Raw genomic sequence first — 18,165 nt, 5'->3', positions numbered from 1 at the left:
TAACGCTTTAGGCCCAAAGTTTGATTAAGCTCTTAAACAGGATGCTAAAACAAAAAAGACACTTCAGTCAGTCCAGAAGGCTGAGGTCAGGCTCTTCATACAGGCCACATATAAGGAGTGTATGAATCCCTTAGCTACACAGGCTTCCATTTTGTGTCCAGGTTCAATCCAATATTCTAGTGATGACCTTTGAAACCCTTTATAGTTTGACACCTGGATATCTGAAGGACTGTCTACTCCCATGTGAACAAACTCGGCTGCCTTCTGAGATCGTTGTTAGAGGTCCTCCTCCGTGTGGCATCCGTGCCATATAAATATGCTGTGTCCTATTTGGCATGTGTCCAATAAAGAGAATATATCACACTGAAACTGCTTTTGTAAGGAGCTTGCCCACAGAGATTGGTTTTGCAGAGCTTTCAGGTTATGCTTGTTGAATCATTCAGATTAGATTCCAGCCTTGTGAAGTGGTGCAGGGTTGGCAGGGCAGCATGAACAGCACCCCCTAGAAAAATGCACCTGGGGACATTGCCCCCCCCTCCAGCTATGCCTCTTATTTAACCCTTTCTAACCTCCACAGAGGTGAGTGGGAGTCATTATCAGAGCTCAAGGACACATTCCAACCAGACAAAAACACTCAAGAACGATTTGAGGGCATAGCCTGCAGAAAAAGGGTGCAAGTGAGGAGGGGTGTGGCTTAAGGAGAGTCCCAAGGACCATATATACCAGACTAGAGGGCCACATTTGGCCCTCAGGCCTAAGGTTTCCCACCCCTGCTGTACACCATAGTTTGACATTACTTTCCAACCGATATAACTGGATGGAAAAACAGTTCAATTAATTTTTTTTCTTTTCACCCAAGGTTACTACGTGGGACTGGACACGAGCCGAAAGAACTTTTTCTGTATATGAGATTATGTACAAAATTCTCAAGGTATGAAGAATAAAAATGCAACTTCATTGTACTGAGGGGAAGGAGGGATGGCTGTATTCACCAAACACAACCTTGTCATTGACTACTGCTAGCAAAATATCCCATGGAAGTCAAGTTGGTGGAGAAAAATGGTCTGTGTGAACAGTTTCAAAATGATAGAAATAATTTGGGGAAAGGATTTAATGTGGGCTAAGATTTTGCCACGGGATCTTGTAAGTATCATGTGGAATAAGAAGGGTAGCTTTGTCAGGAACCTTTCTTTTAACACAGAATAATCAAAGTCGTTCCACAGACACCATATACACCTTAGAGTAGAGTAGAGTTTCCAACTCTGAGGGCCTGATTTTCAAGGAGGCCTGAGCTACAGCACCTCATATGGCCAATGTCAGCACCAGGCCACCTTTGACAGTGTCTGGTGCTTTGCCATCCACCCACAAAGAGCATGACTGGCTACTGATGCTTCCTCCCACCCCCTTGTTTCAGGAGTATAGGAAGCTGCCTTATATTAAGTTAGAACATTAGTACACCTAGTTCAATTCTGTTCATGCTGACTGGCAGTTGCTCTTTGAGGTTCAGATAGAGGGCATGGTCAGTTCTACCTGGAGGTGCCAGGGATTGAACCTGGAACTTTCTACATGTAAAACATTTGCTTTGCCCCTGAGCTGCATCCCTTCATTGCAGGCATTCTAGTGAGCATGAGGACAGCTTGGAGCCACCATTTAACTTTCCTACAATGTCCCAAGCCAGTCACAATGTAGCATTGCTGAGAAATTGTGAGACATTTAAATGGTTGAGACCTCCATTACATTGGGGGTGCTCCAGGGGTGTTCTTGTGCATTGTAGAAGATGTGAATTGTGACCAAGGGATGGTGACCCCAAGTTACCCTGATGCTCGACTGTGCACAATGGGTGAAGTAAGCACTCATATGGAAGAGACCCACCAGAGGGCATTATGCCAAAAGAGTCCCTTCAAACCTGGAACCAGCCCTAACTGCTTTATTGTTGAATAGATTATGTGTTGGGTTCATTATTCAATTTTATTTAATCTGCTTCCAAATATTAGGTGAGGTTTGTTAATGATACCACAGCTTGCATGAAACCATATTGTAAATTTAGGGCAGTTTCACAAATGACTCTAGGAATTGTAACCATAAATGTTCCCACATTTGCAATATGAATGAATGAATCACCTTGATCAGTACACACAATCACTTTTTAAGTGACTTCGCCCCTCATTTTTGTATCATATAAACACCACTGAGAAGTGACAAACTGGTAGCCAAATTGTTTTTTTAAAGTATTGAGTGTAAAAATGCAATTATTCTTATCTGATGTTTATCTTCACGTGCCATCTGTGCTTTACATTTAATGAAACATAATAAGATAGGGTTTATGATAGTCCAATTTGTTTTAAATGTAGAGCCCTAAATGCCAAGTAGTAAATGAATGATAACAAATAATTTTAAAGGGAGTTGTTAAAAAAGCTAATGTACGCACAACAATACTTCACAGTATATTGTATCTGGGATTATAGAAGTAGAAATGGCTATTTGGCTAATGCCTTGCAACAGGAGCTGAATTTAAAACCATCATTTGCCCAACTTTACTATACCGTGGCATCTGGTGATCGAAAAATAAATTCAGCTTTATCACAACATTATGGCAAGAAATGAAGACTACTAGTTTCTACTGGAAGTGTTAAGATATGTTCACCCATTACACTTAGTTTGAAAATTGTAATTTATCCTTAAGTGATGAACCTATTTTTTCAGAAACTTAGTCATTTCAGTCTTAATTTAATATTGTCTCTAGGGATTCAGTGCTGTAGCATCTAGTCAGTGTCATTTAGGCATGATAAGGCCCTTAGCCTGGATATACTGTGTGCATAAGTAATTCTTAGCACACAAATGGCTGGACTCAAGGCAATGATTAGAACCAAGCCAGTCTTTCTGCATCATGTCCATTTATTGCACAAGGAAGAGGCATCATTTTATCCTAAATTCACTCCCCTGTTTCTGCCTCTGGCATTCTCTCTCCAAATGTGCTTTCCAATTTCTCATTTTCATTCTCCTTCCTCCCCTCATTTAGCTCTTGCTCGCTCTCCCTCTCTATCCCCAATGGCTCCCCTTGGCAATAGCCATTTAAGCAACAATCAACAATTACTAATGCTGATACTCCTCTGCTTAACTGAACACGATAATGGGACTTCTATAAAGGAAAATTTCACACCAAATGGTTTGGGGGACGGGACGGGCAGGGAATGGGACATGAAGCAATTCTCTTCTGAAGCTTTCCCTAGCACTGCATGTTAAGAAAAACAGGTATCTGCAGTGTCTGTCGACAGGCTTGCATTCCCGAGCAGATATTTTTCAAAAGTTACTATTGAGCATTGTGTCAACATGTTGAATATTCCTTGTGCTGTCCAACCGGAGCCAGGGCCCATAAATTAAGGGAGTGGGGCCACAAAACAAACATTGTTCAGAGCAGGTCATCTCCAGTCTCTTTCAGTTCCATCATCAAGAAGCTTGAGAAGCTGAATTACTTTGCATCTAGTATCATACTTACAAGGTCCTTTTAAGGTATGCAGAGAGAGGAATAGTCTGCAAAGCAGCAAACCAAATATATATAATGCCAAATCTTGGCATTTGTTGAGTACTTTTAATTTGAAATAATTTATTTTTAAGTCCTTGTCTCCCTTAGACAGATGTATTGCTCTCACTTAATATGAAAATCAGTATTAATTAGGCCAGCAAGTGTTGCACTTTCCCATTAGAAGAGATGCTGGTTTAAACTCTTCTGGGATATGAGCCAAGTACTTGACAGTTGTGCTACAGGCTTTATTACATTTGCATTCCCCTTACTCCCTACTTTCAACAACAACAACAAAAAGTAGAGCAAACTTTTTTGAGTACCTAGCTCAACATAAAGTTCTTTTTAGGGTTCTGTCTCCAGACATTAGAAACTGGAATAAGTTATGTAAATCAGTTGAATCTGAAAGTGTTTACAGGTTGGTGGATGGAAATTCCATTGTGTCTAATTTGACCATGTATTAGACAAGACAGCACCCTCAGTAGATTTTAGGAATCAGTTACAATTGGTTATTGATTATGCTTGAAGACGAGTGATTGGATAATTGCCTGAATGTGCATGTTGTGTAGCTAGTGATCCATTTTACATGTAATTTATTTTTATTTTCTTTTTTAAAGTCATAATGATTATCATGTTTTATCAGGAATTATATCTGTTCTTTTTCCCTCAACATGAATCGGTCACTATGTCCAACTATGAAATAAACTGGAACTTCTTTTTTTAATCAATTTTTATTACAAGTTTTCAACACGGAATACAATAAAAGCCAAACTAATCTACAGAAGAAAAATAATTAAAAAGGCAAGAATAAAAAAGAATAAAATAAAAAAGAAAGGAAACTCCTATTAGCCCCAGCCAGCATGGTCCATGGTCAGGGGTGAGAGTAGTTAAAAGCCAACATCTGGAGGGTCATATGCAGTTCCAGCAGCTGTACTGCCTTGGAAGCAGAACAACTGCGACTGACCCTTCCTCTGTTACAATACAAAGGAGGAGTCAAATGCCCAAATACTAATATATAGAAAGACACACCAGCAGCTAGTATATCAAACTTACCTGAGCTCATTATGAAAGAAGTAAACTAATCAGTTCTGGCATATTTATCCAAGATATGTGAATCTCAAAATACAAACCAGGAGGATGACAGAAAGAATAGTTTCACAGCATAGTTGAGCTAGGAGCAGATGAGTTGGGACAGAGATCTTTTGATGGACAGGAATCAGAAAACGGAGCAGGGATTGATAGCTTTTTCCATTTCATTTCCCATCTTTTTCCCATGGTTACATGTTCTGCTCAGGCTCTCTTTCGTTATTTTCCATTTAAAATTTATATAATGTGTTTTCCTCATGCAGCTATCAGTTGCTACAATTTCAAGTAAACCTTTTTTCTTTTATTGATGCATGTCATCACATCTAGATTCTTTTCTTCATTTTTGATGGGTGCTTGAATGTGCATCAGTGTGTGGATGCCAGTTTTCTTGACCGCTGCTTTTAATGGTGTGTGCATTTGGACGCTGCCTGCAAGAGGGAAAAGGAGAAGTCTTTCCCTTCAGTAAAGCCCAATGAATGAGGTGAAATTGACATTACTTTCGTCAGTTTCATTTTTTGCTTTTGCTTCTAATAACCTCAGAAAATTCTGATGTTTCAGCTCTGCACCTATTTACTCAGTAGAATATCAGCTTAAATCAATGAGATGATTTCAGAAGCATCCATTATGTAATTAAAATAAAAATCTAGCTATTCCTACCATCCACTAGCAAAATCTAAACTGAATTGTCCTGTGTTTCTTTATCACATGTGCAAGGCACAAACATCCTTAATAAAGTTGTTCCCCATTTATTACAGAAAGCTCTATATCGTTATTTAAGGGGGAGAGATGCAGTTAGCTTTATCTGCCATGGAGATGAAAGGGAAAATTCACCTGCTAAATGTGTACATATCAGGACACTGTTAAATATTTAGAAATCTTCTCATAATATGTTGGCATCCCTAAATCTCAGACCCACTTGAAAATCACATCCTCTGAACCATGTGCCCTCTCCGCCAATCTCAGCTGTTTGGTTATTGTTGATGGGTTTCTTTAAAAAGGCATTTTGTACATGCTTAAATACACTCTTGTCTTTGCTGTACACCCACCCCCACAGTCTCTATTCTGAGTTGACCCACACAGGTGAATTAGTAAAACTTTATTGCACTACAGCAGAGGTGGGGAACCTTTTCTGGCCTGTGGGGCTGGTCTTTATTTCCCCACCCTAGAGGACTGCAGCTGACAGGTGGGCAGTTAATCACCTGACATCCCTATGACATCAGGTGATTCTGTACTTTGAAGCCCTGGCTGTTGGGACTTCAAAGCACAACAAAGGGCTGTTTGAGAGACCTTTTGCAAACAGGCCCACACCGTTCTTCAAACTTCTGATGTCAGGTGTAAGGCAGATAGATGTGGCTTGCCCATCACAGGCCATGATTGGCTAGATAACAGTATACAGTGGTACCTCGGGTTACATGTGCTTCAGGTTACAGACTCCGCTAACCCAGAAATAGTGCCTCGGGTTAAGAACATTGCTTCAGGATGAGAACAGAAATCATGCTTTGGCGGTGCGGCGGCAGCAGGAGGCCCCATTAGCTAAAGTGGTGCTTCAGGTTAAGAACAGTTTCAGGTTAAGAATGGACCTCCGGAACAAATTAAGTACTTAACCCGAGGTACCACTGTAAAGGGGAAATAGGATGAAATTGATTAATCTCTTTTTTATATTAAAAAAAAAACCTTTAAAAATTAACTATGCACTATTAGCAGCTATAGGACATTTTGTATCCCACTCTTTCTCCATGGAACAGAAAGCCACACATTATCTTAACAGTTCCCTTGTTATGAGATCATGACTGGCAACTTAAGGCCATGCAGTGAGCTTGAAGGCTAATTACATTTAGGAACAAAGCTCCAAGCAGACTCCAAGGACTCAGTGAAATCCCCAGGTGGATTAAATGTGATTTAAATTAGATGCAGGGAAATGCAAACATATCCCAATGGAGTTGTTCAGCTCAGAAGAAATCATTCAGTGTACAATTGGGTCTAAAGGGCAAAGAATCCTGGTGGCGGGTTATGCAAAGAAGCAAGATGTTGAAGTGTGTTTGTATTTGAAGGCAAGGCCCCTAATTGCGTAGGTTGTTGCTCAAGAATCAGAGTAATGAGAATACCCTCCTTTTCAGTTGTGGAAGAGAATGACAACATTTCCCCAAGTACCTTTAAATCTGGATGCATCACTTGAAAATGTTAATGCCACATAGACGGTGGAGGGAAAGCACTCTTAGTTATATGTGCATGCCAGTCAGTGCCGTTTCCTTCATTTAGTTTATAGAACCAGCAAATTGCAACTACAACAACAACAGCAACAAAACTAATTACACCACCACTTGTGGAAAATAGCCTAAGACTGTTTGGAGGGCCTCGATTCCTCAAGCAGGATGCCTCAAAACCTCCAACGGGCCTAGATTCAAGAGCCTGCACCCCTTATGACAGATAACATACATTCACTGCTAAAGGAATAGCAGAAAAGTCCAATCATTTGAGAACTGTTTGAATGCATTTGGTTTATTTTCTTTATCCGAAGCCTTGCCAAAAACAAATTGTAGTGTTTTTCAGCAGTAAAGAAATTGTTGATGTATATTTCTGTGCATTTCTGGCGTACCATTAGGGGGGATCCTGGGCCAAGAACAGATTGGTCCCACATGCACTGTAGAACCCCAGGAGTGGATGAAATATTTCCAAACCCTCTTCTATGATGACAAAGCTCAGCACAACGATCCAAGTGCCTACTCTGAGAATTTACCATATTGGCCTCCTGTCTCCATAGAGGAGGTGGGGAAACTAATTGCCCAACTGAAAAACAACAAAGCCCCGGGCATAGACTACATTCCAGCAGAGCTCCTGAAGAACAATACCAGTTGGTGGGCTCCCATAATGGCGTCAATATTTACATACATTGATTCAACAGGCATAATCCCTGGTTGCTGGACAGAGGCAGTAATCATCCCAATCTATAAAAAGGGTCCTATGGCAGATCCAGCGAGCTACAGACCCATCAGCCTCCTCCCCATTCCCAGCAAATTGTACGCCAAACACCTCCACATTAAACTAATCGACTGGATGGAAACTGAGGCAGTTCTGGCAGAGGAGCAAGCCGGCTTCAGACAGGGCAGAACAACAATAGACCATTGCTTCGTACTAGCACATCTCATTGACAAATATGTCAACAAAACACGTGGGATTCTATACGCAGCATTTATTGACCTAAAGGCGGCCTTTGACTCGATTTCACGAATCAAACTCTGGGCGAAACTCAATGCTACCAACATTGACAAAAGATTACTATTCCTGATAAAAAGCCTATATAAAGACTCCAAGTTATATGTAAGAGCCTCAGTAAATGGGCAACTAATTGGCCCTGTACCAGCCACCAAAGGAGTCAAGCAGGGTTGCATTCTAGCCCCAGCCTTATTTAACTTATATATCAATGACATGGTCAAACACCTAACATCCCCAGAGTTCCATGCCCCCAAACTGGCCGAAAAATCAATTTCAGTGCTCCTCTATGCGGACGATGCGGTTCTCTTATCACGAACTAAAGTAGGCCTCAAAAGGCTACTAAGAGAATTCTCAGCTTACTGCAGGAGAGATCAATTGGTAGTTAATCACCAAAAAACTAAAGTCATGGTCTTCGCTAGGAGACACAGACATCACAGATGGGAGATGGACAATCAGCCAATAGAACAGGTCAAAATTTTCAAATACCTCGGAGTAGTTTTCCAGTCAACAGGGGCCTGGGAGGCCCACCATAAATATGCTAGGGAAAAAGCATCTCAGAGCGTCAAAATACTGTCTCGCTTTTACTTTACGAAGGGGGGCAGACATATCCCAGCAGCTTTGGATGTCTTTCAAGCAAAACCCTTGGCACAACTACTCTACGGGGCCCAAATCTGGACAGGAAATCATTGCCGCACACTCGAAACGGTCCAGTCTAAATTCCTAAGACAGATTCTAGCCGTTCCATCATGCGTACCAAATGCGGCCCTACGGCTGGAGACCGGCCTCCTCTCCGTCGAGACCCGGACCTGGATAAGAACATTCAACTATTGGCTTCGTTTAAATTTAAACCCATCCGGACTATTACCTCTAGTAGCACGAGACGCTCATAGGAGTCGGTGGTCCAAAGCAGTGCATCAAAAACTACTTACATGTGGCCTACAAGCACAGCATCTCCTGAAAGTGGGTCTCCCCAAGGCAAAAACTATTATCGAACAGCGCTTGAAGGATATTGAGCAGCAGAATAATCTGGCCTATATTAAGAAATTTAGTGCCTGGTACGCTTATCTGCCCCCCTCCCATTTTGATTTTCGGGCACCTTATTTGTCTACCTTAACCATTCCAAAACTTAGGCGGGCCTTTACACTGGCCAGACTAAATATGTTACCGTCAGCTGTTCTCGAAGGTAGATATCAAAAAATCCCATTTGAGAACCGGCTCTGCCCCTGTGGAGCTGGCTACGTAGAGACGGCGTCACACGTTCTCTTGTCTTGCTCCCTATATAAAGATCTCAGGGACGAGACCATCACGCCGCTCCTATCGGCCATCCCCGGCCGCTCTTGCGAAGCCAAATTGTGCTCACTTCTAGCCGATCAGAACAGCTTGACAACAGAGAAGGTTGCCAATTTTATCGAGAGAGCAATGAGATTGAGAGCTGGTATCTGAATGATATCAGCGTGGTCACCCGGATTCCTCGCCTGGGTTTTTATGATTATTATCATTATGTTTTATTACTATTATTTTATTACTATTATTTTATTACTGCCAAGTTTTAAGTACTGAGATTATTAATTTACCTAGGGTTTTAATAGGTCACAAGATTTTAATTATATTTGTAATGTACCTCTGTTGGTGTTTGTCCTTTGATGCTATGGCCTGTTGGCTATGCAAATAAAGTTTTATTCATTCATTCTCTCTCTGTGCATGAATACACAAAATATATGACACACTTCTGAGGCATTTTATGACTGGTGACCTTGGGGACTATTCAGAGATTGGACACTGGCACCTGTGAATCCTTGTAGCCAAACTGTCCTCTGCTACTTGGCGTGAAAACTCTAAAACATTCTTTTATTTCAAATCCATTTAAATGCTGAGACTAATGTGGGCTGAATAAAAATTACATGGCACTTTGTTCTGCATCTAACATGTGGGTCTGTACTGTAAGAAATATTAATTGATGTATGCAAGATTATATAACTCCAGGTTTTCATCAGGACAGTGATCTACTGGATCGTCGAAAACACTGCTTTGGTGTCCAGTCTGAAACGGGAGAGGATCTCTACTTTTCTGTGGAATTAGAATGTGACCTCATATTATGGGAAAAGGCCTTCCAATCAGCAACTTTTTTAGAAGTGGAACGAATACAGGTAAGAAACATGTGGTGTCAAATTCACTTGGGATTATTATTATGCAATACATTTTATGTGATAGTCAGTGCTTTTTTCTGGGGGGAAGCAGGGGTATGCATACCCCTAAACATTTTGTGAATCTAAGTTTGGACTCATTGAGGGACAGTATTTCAATATGAATAGGAAAATGAGAGAACCCCTAAACATTTTTTCTTTTTCTTTTTTTTTAAAAGCACTGGTGATAGTGATAGTTATTACCAAAGACTTTTGGGGGGGGGGAGGGAGGTGGTTTGGAATATTTAATGGGAAAAAGAGTTAATGATATACTACAAATTGTTTCCATATAGGAAAAAAATCTCATTTAGAAACAAAACAAGATAGGGTTCTGTATACACTTGTAGTTTTTGAAACCCAAACACTGAAAGTACTAATGAGATTAGGTGTGGTTGTTTGATATGTTCTTCGCCAAACCAAAATGGCGGTTCAGCAGCTAGAAGCATTGAGTTGTAGCCTTCTGTTATTTTGCTTATTTTCTTAGCTTTTGCTTTGAAAATGAAAAATATCTGCTAATGAGATAAGGATAAACAATGGTGTGGCAGCACGGTGCATCCCAATAGTGGGGCTAGAAGCTTGAATCTGGGAAACTTGGGCCCAGATCATCCATGAAGCTTGTTGCATGGCCTTGGGCTAGTCACTATCAGGATAGCGGTTCTGATCTCATGGTAGAATTTATTCAAGAAGACAACGAGAAATTGGAATTTTATGGTATGGTAAAGGAGAGACCAGGACTTGATAACATCAAGTCAACCAGAATGTTGTTGGTTTGAGTTCACTCAGGGACAACTGTGGGAAAGATTCTTGTATTGCAGAGGTTGAGCTAGATCAGGCATGGCCAAACTTGGCCCTCCAGCTGTTTTGGGACTACAACTCCCATCATCCCTAGCTAACAAGACCAGTGGTCAGGGATGATGGGAACTGTAGTCCCAAAACAACTGGAGGGCCAAGTTTTGCCATGCCTGGACTAGATGAATACCTTCCAACCCTACAAGTCTATGATTCTATAAGTGCAGATGATTTCAGGGTGGCAGAAGAACTTGGGAGTCACTATGTTGTTACGTAAATATTTATAAGAATAGAACATCTATTATTTTATTATACTTCATCCTTTTGAAATACACAGGATGTTTGGTTGGGTATCTCTTATATTAATGGGTATAGTTTACATCCATTCCTCTTGTAGTAAGCCAGCTTTCTCCCCTCTCCCCAACTTATCCAGGATCACAAATAGTGTCACGGATCACAAATAATGCACTTTTAATGCAAGCATTACGATTTTGCAATACTGATTGATGAATGACTCCCCTCCCCTCTAACCCTGTAAACTTCTTAGCCCATTTTCAATTAATTACAATGTGTTTCAAGTTGATATGCAGTCACTGTTTGGCAGATCAATCAGATTGATTCAGTTGGCAGAGGCACAGAACCTGGTTACTATTTTGAGTTTTTACATATACAGAATAGCCAAAGCTCCTTCTTTTCACATAGAAACCTGGGGAAATCACCTAGCGTCTTGAGGGCAGGGAATGCTTCTCTGTAATATAATGGGGCAACCTTTACAAAAGAAAATGCATCTTGTTAGGAAATGTATGCAGTGGTGTGTTCTACATGTTGTATAATGGATTTGCAGATAGTTCATCTCACTCAGATCAGTGGGATATCAGTGGGATATGCACTACAGCTTTGTTTAAACAACAGTCATAGTGTACAACTATTAAGGTTAAGGGGACCCCTGACCATTAGGTCCAGTCATGGCCGACTCTGGGGTTGCGGCGCTCGTCTCACTTTATTGGCCGAGGGAGCTGGCGTACAGCTTCTGGGTCATGTGGCCAGCATGACTAGTTTATCCTGATTTGTACCTTTATGAACTTTGTAATAATTCGAACTTGCATTTATGATTTTGTTCCAACACTGATTTTTGAAAACTGGAATTCTGGCATGAACTTAATCGCCAAGAGTCTCCGAACCTTTTCCACTTTAGAAATGGGCTTGGATGAGCTTTTTCCTCCATTGAATTCTCTCCCACTTTAAACATCTCCTACTAAGCTATAGTATACTTCAGGTTTTGGGACCTGAGGAACATAATGCTTCGGTTTCTGCTCCTGAATTAGGGCAACTGAATTATTCACAGACCCAGTTTTAAGATTCTGTACTTTTTGCACATGGTAGATTAAATATTGAGTTGCCTCTTATATGGGAAACTTTCATTCCGAATAGGGGTTTTTTCATCTTTTTCAGCGTGTGAAATCAATAATCAAAAGCAAATAATTCACTCTTTTTATGGCAGGTGTAATGTTTTAACGGTTTATATTAGATCTGTACGAACTTTGACATTGTGTGCTCTCTTGGCAGCATTCTTCAATTTATTCTCTCCAAGTTCACAGCAAAGGGGATTAATTAAAGTAAGCTGAAAAGCTACAGGTGAAATAAAACCTCTGATTAGGAGCCAGAGAGTGAGAGGCTAGAGACTGACCCTTTACCACTCTAACCTGTGGTGCACATTAATATCTCTTTACCAATTTGTGACAGCTGCTCAAAGCCCGTTATAATCTTTCACCTTTCAATATTTCCTGCTAGGAGTTGTGCTTGTTACTCATAGCTTTGTAGCTGGGGGAGTGGGGAGGGGAAGACTGATCCTTAGGTGAAGTGATTGATGGAGCAAATCTAGCACTTGCAGAGGTATTGAACTGCTAAATTAGAACACTAAGGTGGATGGCCGGTGCGTTTAGAACAGAACTTTCCTTCAGTCTAAAGTTACTTCCTCATGCTTACCTGCCACACAGGTTAAAGCAGACGTGGGGAACCTCTGGCTTGCCACGTGTTGAAAATGGCAGCTCCCATCAGCCCCAGCCAGCATGGCCGATGGTCAGGGATTATGAGAGTTGTAGTTCAACGTCATCCAGAGGGCCACAGGTTCATCACACCTGTGTTTTAAAGTAACCCACATCACTTCTTCAACACAAGGCGCCACTGCAGTCCTTTACATAAAGAAGTTACTTTGCCCAGAAATTTGAGATAGGGATACATTTATGAATGTGTGTAACAGTGAGCATCCAAACCCTAAGTAAGGTGTCTGAGGGACTAAAAAGAATTATGAGGCTCTGTTTCCAGCCCAATGATCTCTGTGTTTTAATCATTTTTATAACTGAAAGATATGACAAAAGGAAGCAATTGTGGGTTTTTTTTTGCAAGTTAATAAAATTAAACATTTATGCCCATAACATTTATTACTACATAATATACTAAATATTAATAAAACTTACATGAAGTTGGTGAGCTTTAACAAGCAGTTGAGTCACAAATATGGCTGCTTATGAGGCTTTCCATTGATTACTTTGTTTTTTATTTTTCTCTGTGGAATGATTTGTTTCACTCACAAAATCAAAAATCATTTATTTTCTCCTATTACTTTTACTGGATGTTTTATGTACTAGTTTTTGCTAATCATTTTAAGCCCAGTATTTAATTTTATTTCTCTTACAATAAACATTTTCCGGAAATCTTACAAAAAAAGAGACAGCATCTATGTACTCTGCTCTAAATTTTTGAACTTTGATAGGACTAATAATAATTAACTGGATGCAGGAATGCTGTTGTTGTTGTTGTTGTTTTAGTTGAGTGCAATTCACATATACACAAATGTGTAACCGTGTATGCTACGTTTGATTCCAATGGCAGGCTTCAGTTTCTCTGGATTGTATTCAGAGGCTTGGAATCAAAGTTCCCTGCACATGAATATGAAAGGTGCGTCTACATATTGGGGGTGGGGGGAACAATGATTCCTAGCAGCCGTCCCTCACATACTGTTTCAGCTCAGGAAGCCTCGTTCCACACCCAGTAAGCATGGGGTGCCTTTGCCCAGCAGCGTTGGGCCCATAGACTGCAGCAAAATGCAGTCTTACAAAGGGGAGAGGAAAGCCTTCCACTTGGCGCCCGCCCACCCTCTGGTTAGAACCTTCACTGAGCAATTTTGAGTAGCTCGTTGACAGGGCGGGAAATAATTTTTTTCACTCAACCTGATTGGCACTTCCCTCCCACCTTTCCCCCAGTGAAATTATGGTCTTCCTTTGTTAGGCGGAACAACATTGTTTGTTGAGGGCAGAAATGGCATTGGGCAGGATCCACATAGGATGGGAGAGCCCATAAAGGGCCCGAGGGGACAATTGACCATGGTACCTCCAAGCTTGGGTTGAGGTGCCTGGTTGGAATCTGCACCCTGGTCACCCAGTGAGACCTTGCTTGCTTGGCTTGCACTACACAAAGTTCAGCACTGGCTGACTCCCATGAAATGGGTTTGGGGTGGTCCAAACCCAGGAGACCCATTCCATCATGGAATGATTTCATAATCCCTTACCCTGCCTTTTGCTGTCAATAAAGATTTTATTCCATCACTGTTCTACGGTCTGGCTATTTTGCTGCTCTGATGGGTCACATATTGTGCCTGCCTGGGCCTTACCTTTTGAGGGGAGGAACAAGTGCCTGTTGTGGCAGGAGATAATGAAATCCCATGGATCAATTCTTCAGATCCAGGCCAGTATTTATACTTTGTTGAGCCATGCCATATTCACCTGTGGAACACTTGGCTCCAACATCTGAGCTATATCCAATTTTTATCATGCTGTATAGAAAATATGTCTCAGTGGTTTGAATTATAAATGGTACTTTTTGAGGACTGCTGTGGCAATGGCAGCTGAGAAAATGATTCATACTATCCATTTTCTAGCAGAGCTTTTCTAAAATGGACTCTTGCTCTTCTCATTCCATCTCCCCCTCCCCCCTGACTTTCTTTGCTTCCCACCAAATTTTTGTGGTTGTCGTGGGAGATAATAAAGTCATAATCTAAAGTCAACAGCCCTGGAGACAAATGCAGAATCACGAAAGCTTGTCTCCTCAGCTGGCTACGGGCCAAATTTCTGTGGCTCTTCTTCCATTCAATCCTACCTTTCCCCCTTTTTTCAGCCATCTATTTGGGATGGGACAATTCCTTTAGCATCTGAAGATATCACACTTTAGTTTGTCTTATTTTTATGCCTTTGCCAACATCTAAACATGGGCTGCCTAGAATTGCTTGAAAAAGCTGTCCCTTATCTCAAAAGACCACACAAAGGTGGTGCATATTGAATAGCACTTGTTTCAAAACACTGCCGTTTCAAAGAGCTCTAGTAACCCTTTTGGTTTGATAAGGGAATTAGACACCTGACACATACTTTGCAACCTGCATATGTTTACAAAATGATCACTTTTAAAGATGTGGAAGTATAGCATATAAGTAGTGCAATGAATACCCATCTCAGTGTCCCAACTAACTGGTTATTCTTGGTGCGTTCTGTTCTGTTCCAAATATGGGAATGTGCCTGGCCTGTTCACAGGGACCTTCTAGGAAGCTTTGGAAGACTGACAGCATTGGATTTGCCCCTCTCATCCCTGTGAACTCATTTGTGATCTCTGTATGGGCTAAGAATCTAGAGTCAGCCCTTCAGGCTCCCTTCTTCATTTGTGCAAAAAGCAGTGGCACAAAGAGACATCTCTCGCTCTATGCTCCCCCTCTCCACTCTTTATTTTTCCTCCTTGAATTTTGCCCTGATGCTGAGTAGGGCTATCTTCAAAAAGTGTAGCAACTGTGTGAGTAAAGTTCTTGATCTTCGCAGTCACTGCCTCACATGCCTCAAAGAGGCTGACATCATTAAAATGTGAAAGTTTTTTGCAGAAGTCTTGCAGAAAGTGCTCAGGAAACAAATTGTTGCCACCATGGACATTTCTCCCAAAGGCCATGCAGTAATTGATACTATGCAGGGGTGTAAAGGAAGGGATCCAGCATACCCAGTCTTCCAGAGCTTTCTAGAAAGTTCCACCAGTAGGTTGTGCAGGTGCTTTTCCATATCTGTGACTGCATTTACAGGTGAGCCACTTTAGGTTTTGATGTTATTTGTTTGTTTATTGAAATCATGTTAGTTATGAATTATATGATTTGAGAAATTGGGGGGGGGGAGCTACTGTTGGCAGAAAACAGAAATCTGAATTTAAATTGATAGGAATCACTTTGCAATGGACAACCTAATTAGCAATCAGATTATTTCTGCTTGGCAGTTTCTGTTTAAACATTTATTTTGTATAAAAAGTCCTTAAGTCATTGTTCTTCCAGCTCTAAACTAGGGTTTTCATCGGTCTCAGAAGGATTTCAAGAGATTTGTCTCTGACTTTAATGTGAAAAGGTAGCATCTTTCATAAGCACTTCTGTGATGAGTAGCTTGGCCTTTTCAAGCTCTGCTGTGCACTTCACATCTTGACAATGATGTTCTGATCAGAAAAATGCCTAATTTGTGCTGAGAAGTACTAGCTTGGCATTAGGAACCAGAAGCCAACTATCAAACAAGGAGCTCAGTGGAAGAATGTAATTTGTTGTTAACTGAAACTCAGTGTTGAACAGTTTCATTTTATCAACGCAAACCAAAATGTCACACTGTATTGGGGGGGGGGGGGGTTGGAGAGATACGAAACTAAAAATAAAGGGAGTTCTTCCGATTTCCTTCTATGTTAGAAGTGCTGTATTAGCAATTTGCTGGCAATGGAAATTTGGTCATTTGCCCTTATCAACACATTTCCTGACATAAATTATTTAAAAATGAATTGGGGTGGTGTCAACTATAATACAAATCATAAAAATAGATAAATGTAGGTCCATCAAGTGGTTAGATCAAAGTCCACAAGAACCCCACTAGGACAATTCTAGGAACCTAAGAGTCTTCTTATTCCTTGTCTTCTTTCATGAGCCATTGCATCAACGGCAAATACCTAGTCATTATATATATTTTGTTTGCATACCCACTTCCAATGAAATATGTTTATCTTGCATTAAAGTAATGGGACATAAAAGCTGCAGACAAAAGTGCCTCTCTTTATTTACCAAAGGTGCATGTGTCCCCAGTCATATGCAAGCAGATGTATTCCATGTGTGATCAGAAATTAGGAGGTGATGCATTTCACTCTCAATTACTTCATTTACATTGAGGAATAGGCAAAGACAGTTGAATTCCAATACAGTGATACCTCGGTTTATGAACTTCATCTGTTCCGGAAGTCCATTCTTAAACCAAAGTGTTCTTAAACCAAGGCGTGCTTTCCCATAGCAGTGGGGGACTCAATTTACAAATGGAACACACTCAGCAAGGAAGTGAAACATGTTCTTATTCCAAGGCAAAGTTTACAAATCAAAACACTTCCTTCCAGGTTCGCAGTGTTCTTAATTCAAGTTGTTCATAAAGTACCACTGTATTTACTTACCTACTGTGCTAAATTGTAGCCAGATAGTCAGGGGTGGCACATCCTGCTTCACCACTTGAGGAAAAATGGGAAGTGTTGCATTGCACTGCTGCCGCCGCCACCCCTACAACCCCCTGCCTGTTTCTGCCGCTTCTGCCTGCTATTCCGCCACTGCACACTCAGCCCCTATGTGTTCTCCATGTAGGTAGAGGTAGAAGCTCTCTTTCATGGAATGCAAATAGCCAGTTGATTGAATGGCTAAGGGTTTGTGTTATTTGCAAAGATGTCTTTTGTTCTTGCCAGGGCTAATTAGTAACTAAACAGGTATTTCCCCTTAGCTATAATTTTTCAAAATACATGTACTCAACTGAAGCGCTATCTAACATGCTGCGTTTTTCAATCTTTCTTAGTGCAAGACATATGCCTGTGTTCTGGAGAGTCATCTTATGGGGCTTACCATAGACTTTGGCATGGGTTTCGTATGCTTTGACGCTGCAACAAAGGTAAGACCATGAGAAGATGTTTACACTCTGTTAATGATTCATTACCAAGAATTATCTTTTCAATTGAGAGTTGAGCCATTGTTTGAAGTCTGCCCTATGCTGTATTTGCCTCCCCCCATATGAACCAACCTGGACCCTGTGATCATAATCTGAGGCTCTCCATGAGAGGTCCTGAGGGTGGCAACATGAGAACGGGCCTTCTCTGCAGTGGATCCCCGCTTGTGGAATGCTCTCCCCAGGGAGGCTTGCCTGCCCCATTCGTTACATATCTTTAAGTGCCAGGCAAAAACATCCCTCTTCTCCCAGATTTTAGGCTAATTTAACAATCTATGGCATTTAAAACTTGGGGGTATTGTTTTTATTTGTTACTATGGTATGCATTCTTTTGTTTTTATAT

General features: G+C 41.0%; 1 protein-coding gene across 4 annotated transcripts in view; it reads left to right on the top strand.

Annotated features, from left to right (window-relative positions):
* The window catches only part of SNTG1 (syntrophin gamma 1), a 208,540-nt gene that overhangs the window by 173,543 nt on the left and 16,832 nt on the right, over positions 1–18,165 (top strand). For all 4 annotated transcript variants that reach the window (XM_083451163.1, XM_083451162.1, XM_083451164.1 and 1 more), the window contains 3 exons: positions 860–931; positions 9,814–9,966; positions 17,676–17,768. In XM_083451163.1, the coding sequence (XP_083307289.1) occupies positions 860–931; positions 9,814–9,966; positions 17,676–17,768 (318 nt within the window). The remainder of the gene's footprint in view (positions 1–859; positions 932–9,813; positions 9,967–17,675; positions 17,769–18,165) is intronic.

This window comes from Podarcis tiliguerta (genome assembly GCF_965153285.1).
Source record: "Podarcis tiliguerta genome assembly, chromosome: 7".
NCBI classification, from domain to species: domain Eukaryota; kingdom Metazoa; phylum Chordata; class Lepidosauria; order Squamata; family Lacertidae; genus Podarcis; species Podarcis tiliguerta.
This window is presented reverse-complemented; position numbering and strand designations above follow the sequence as displayed.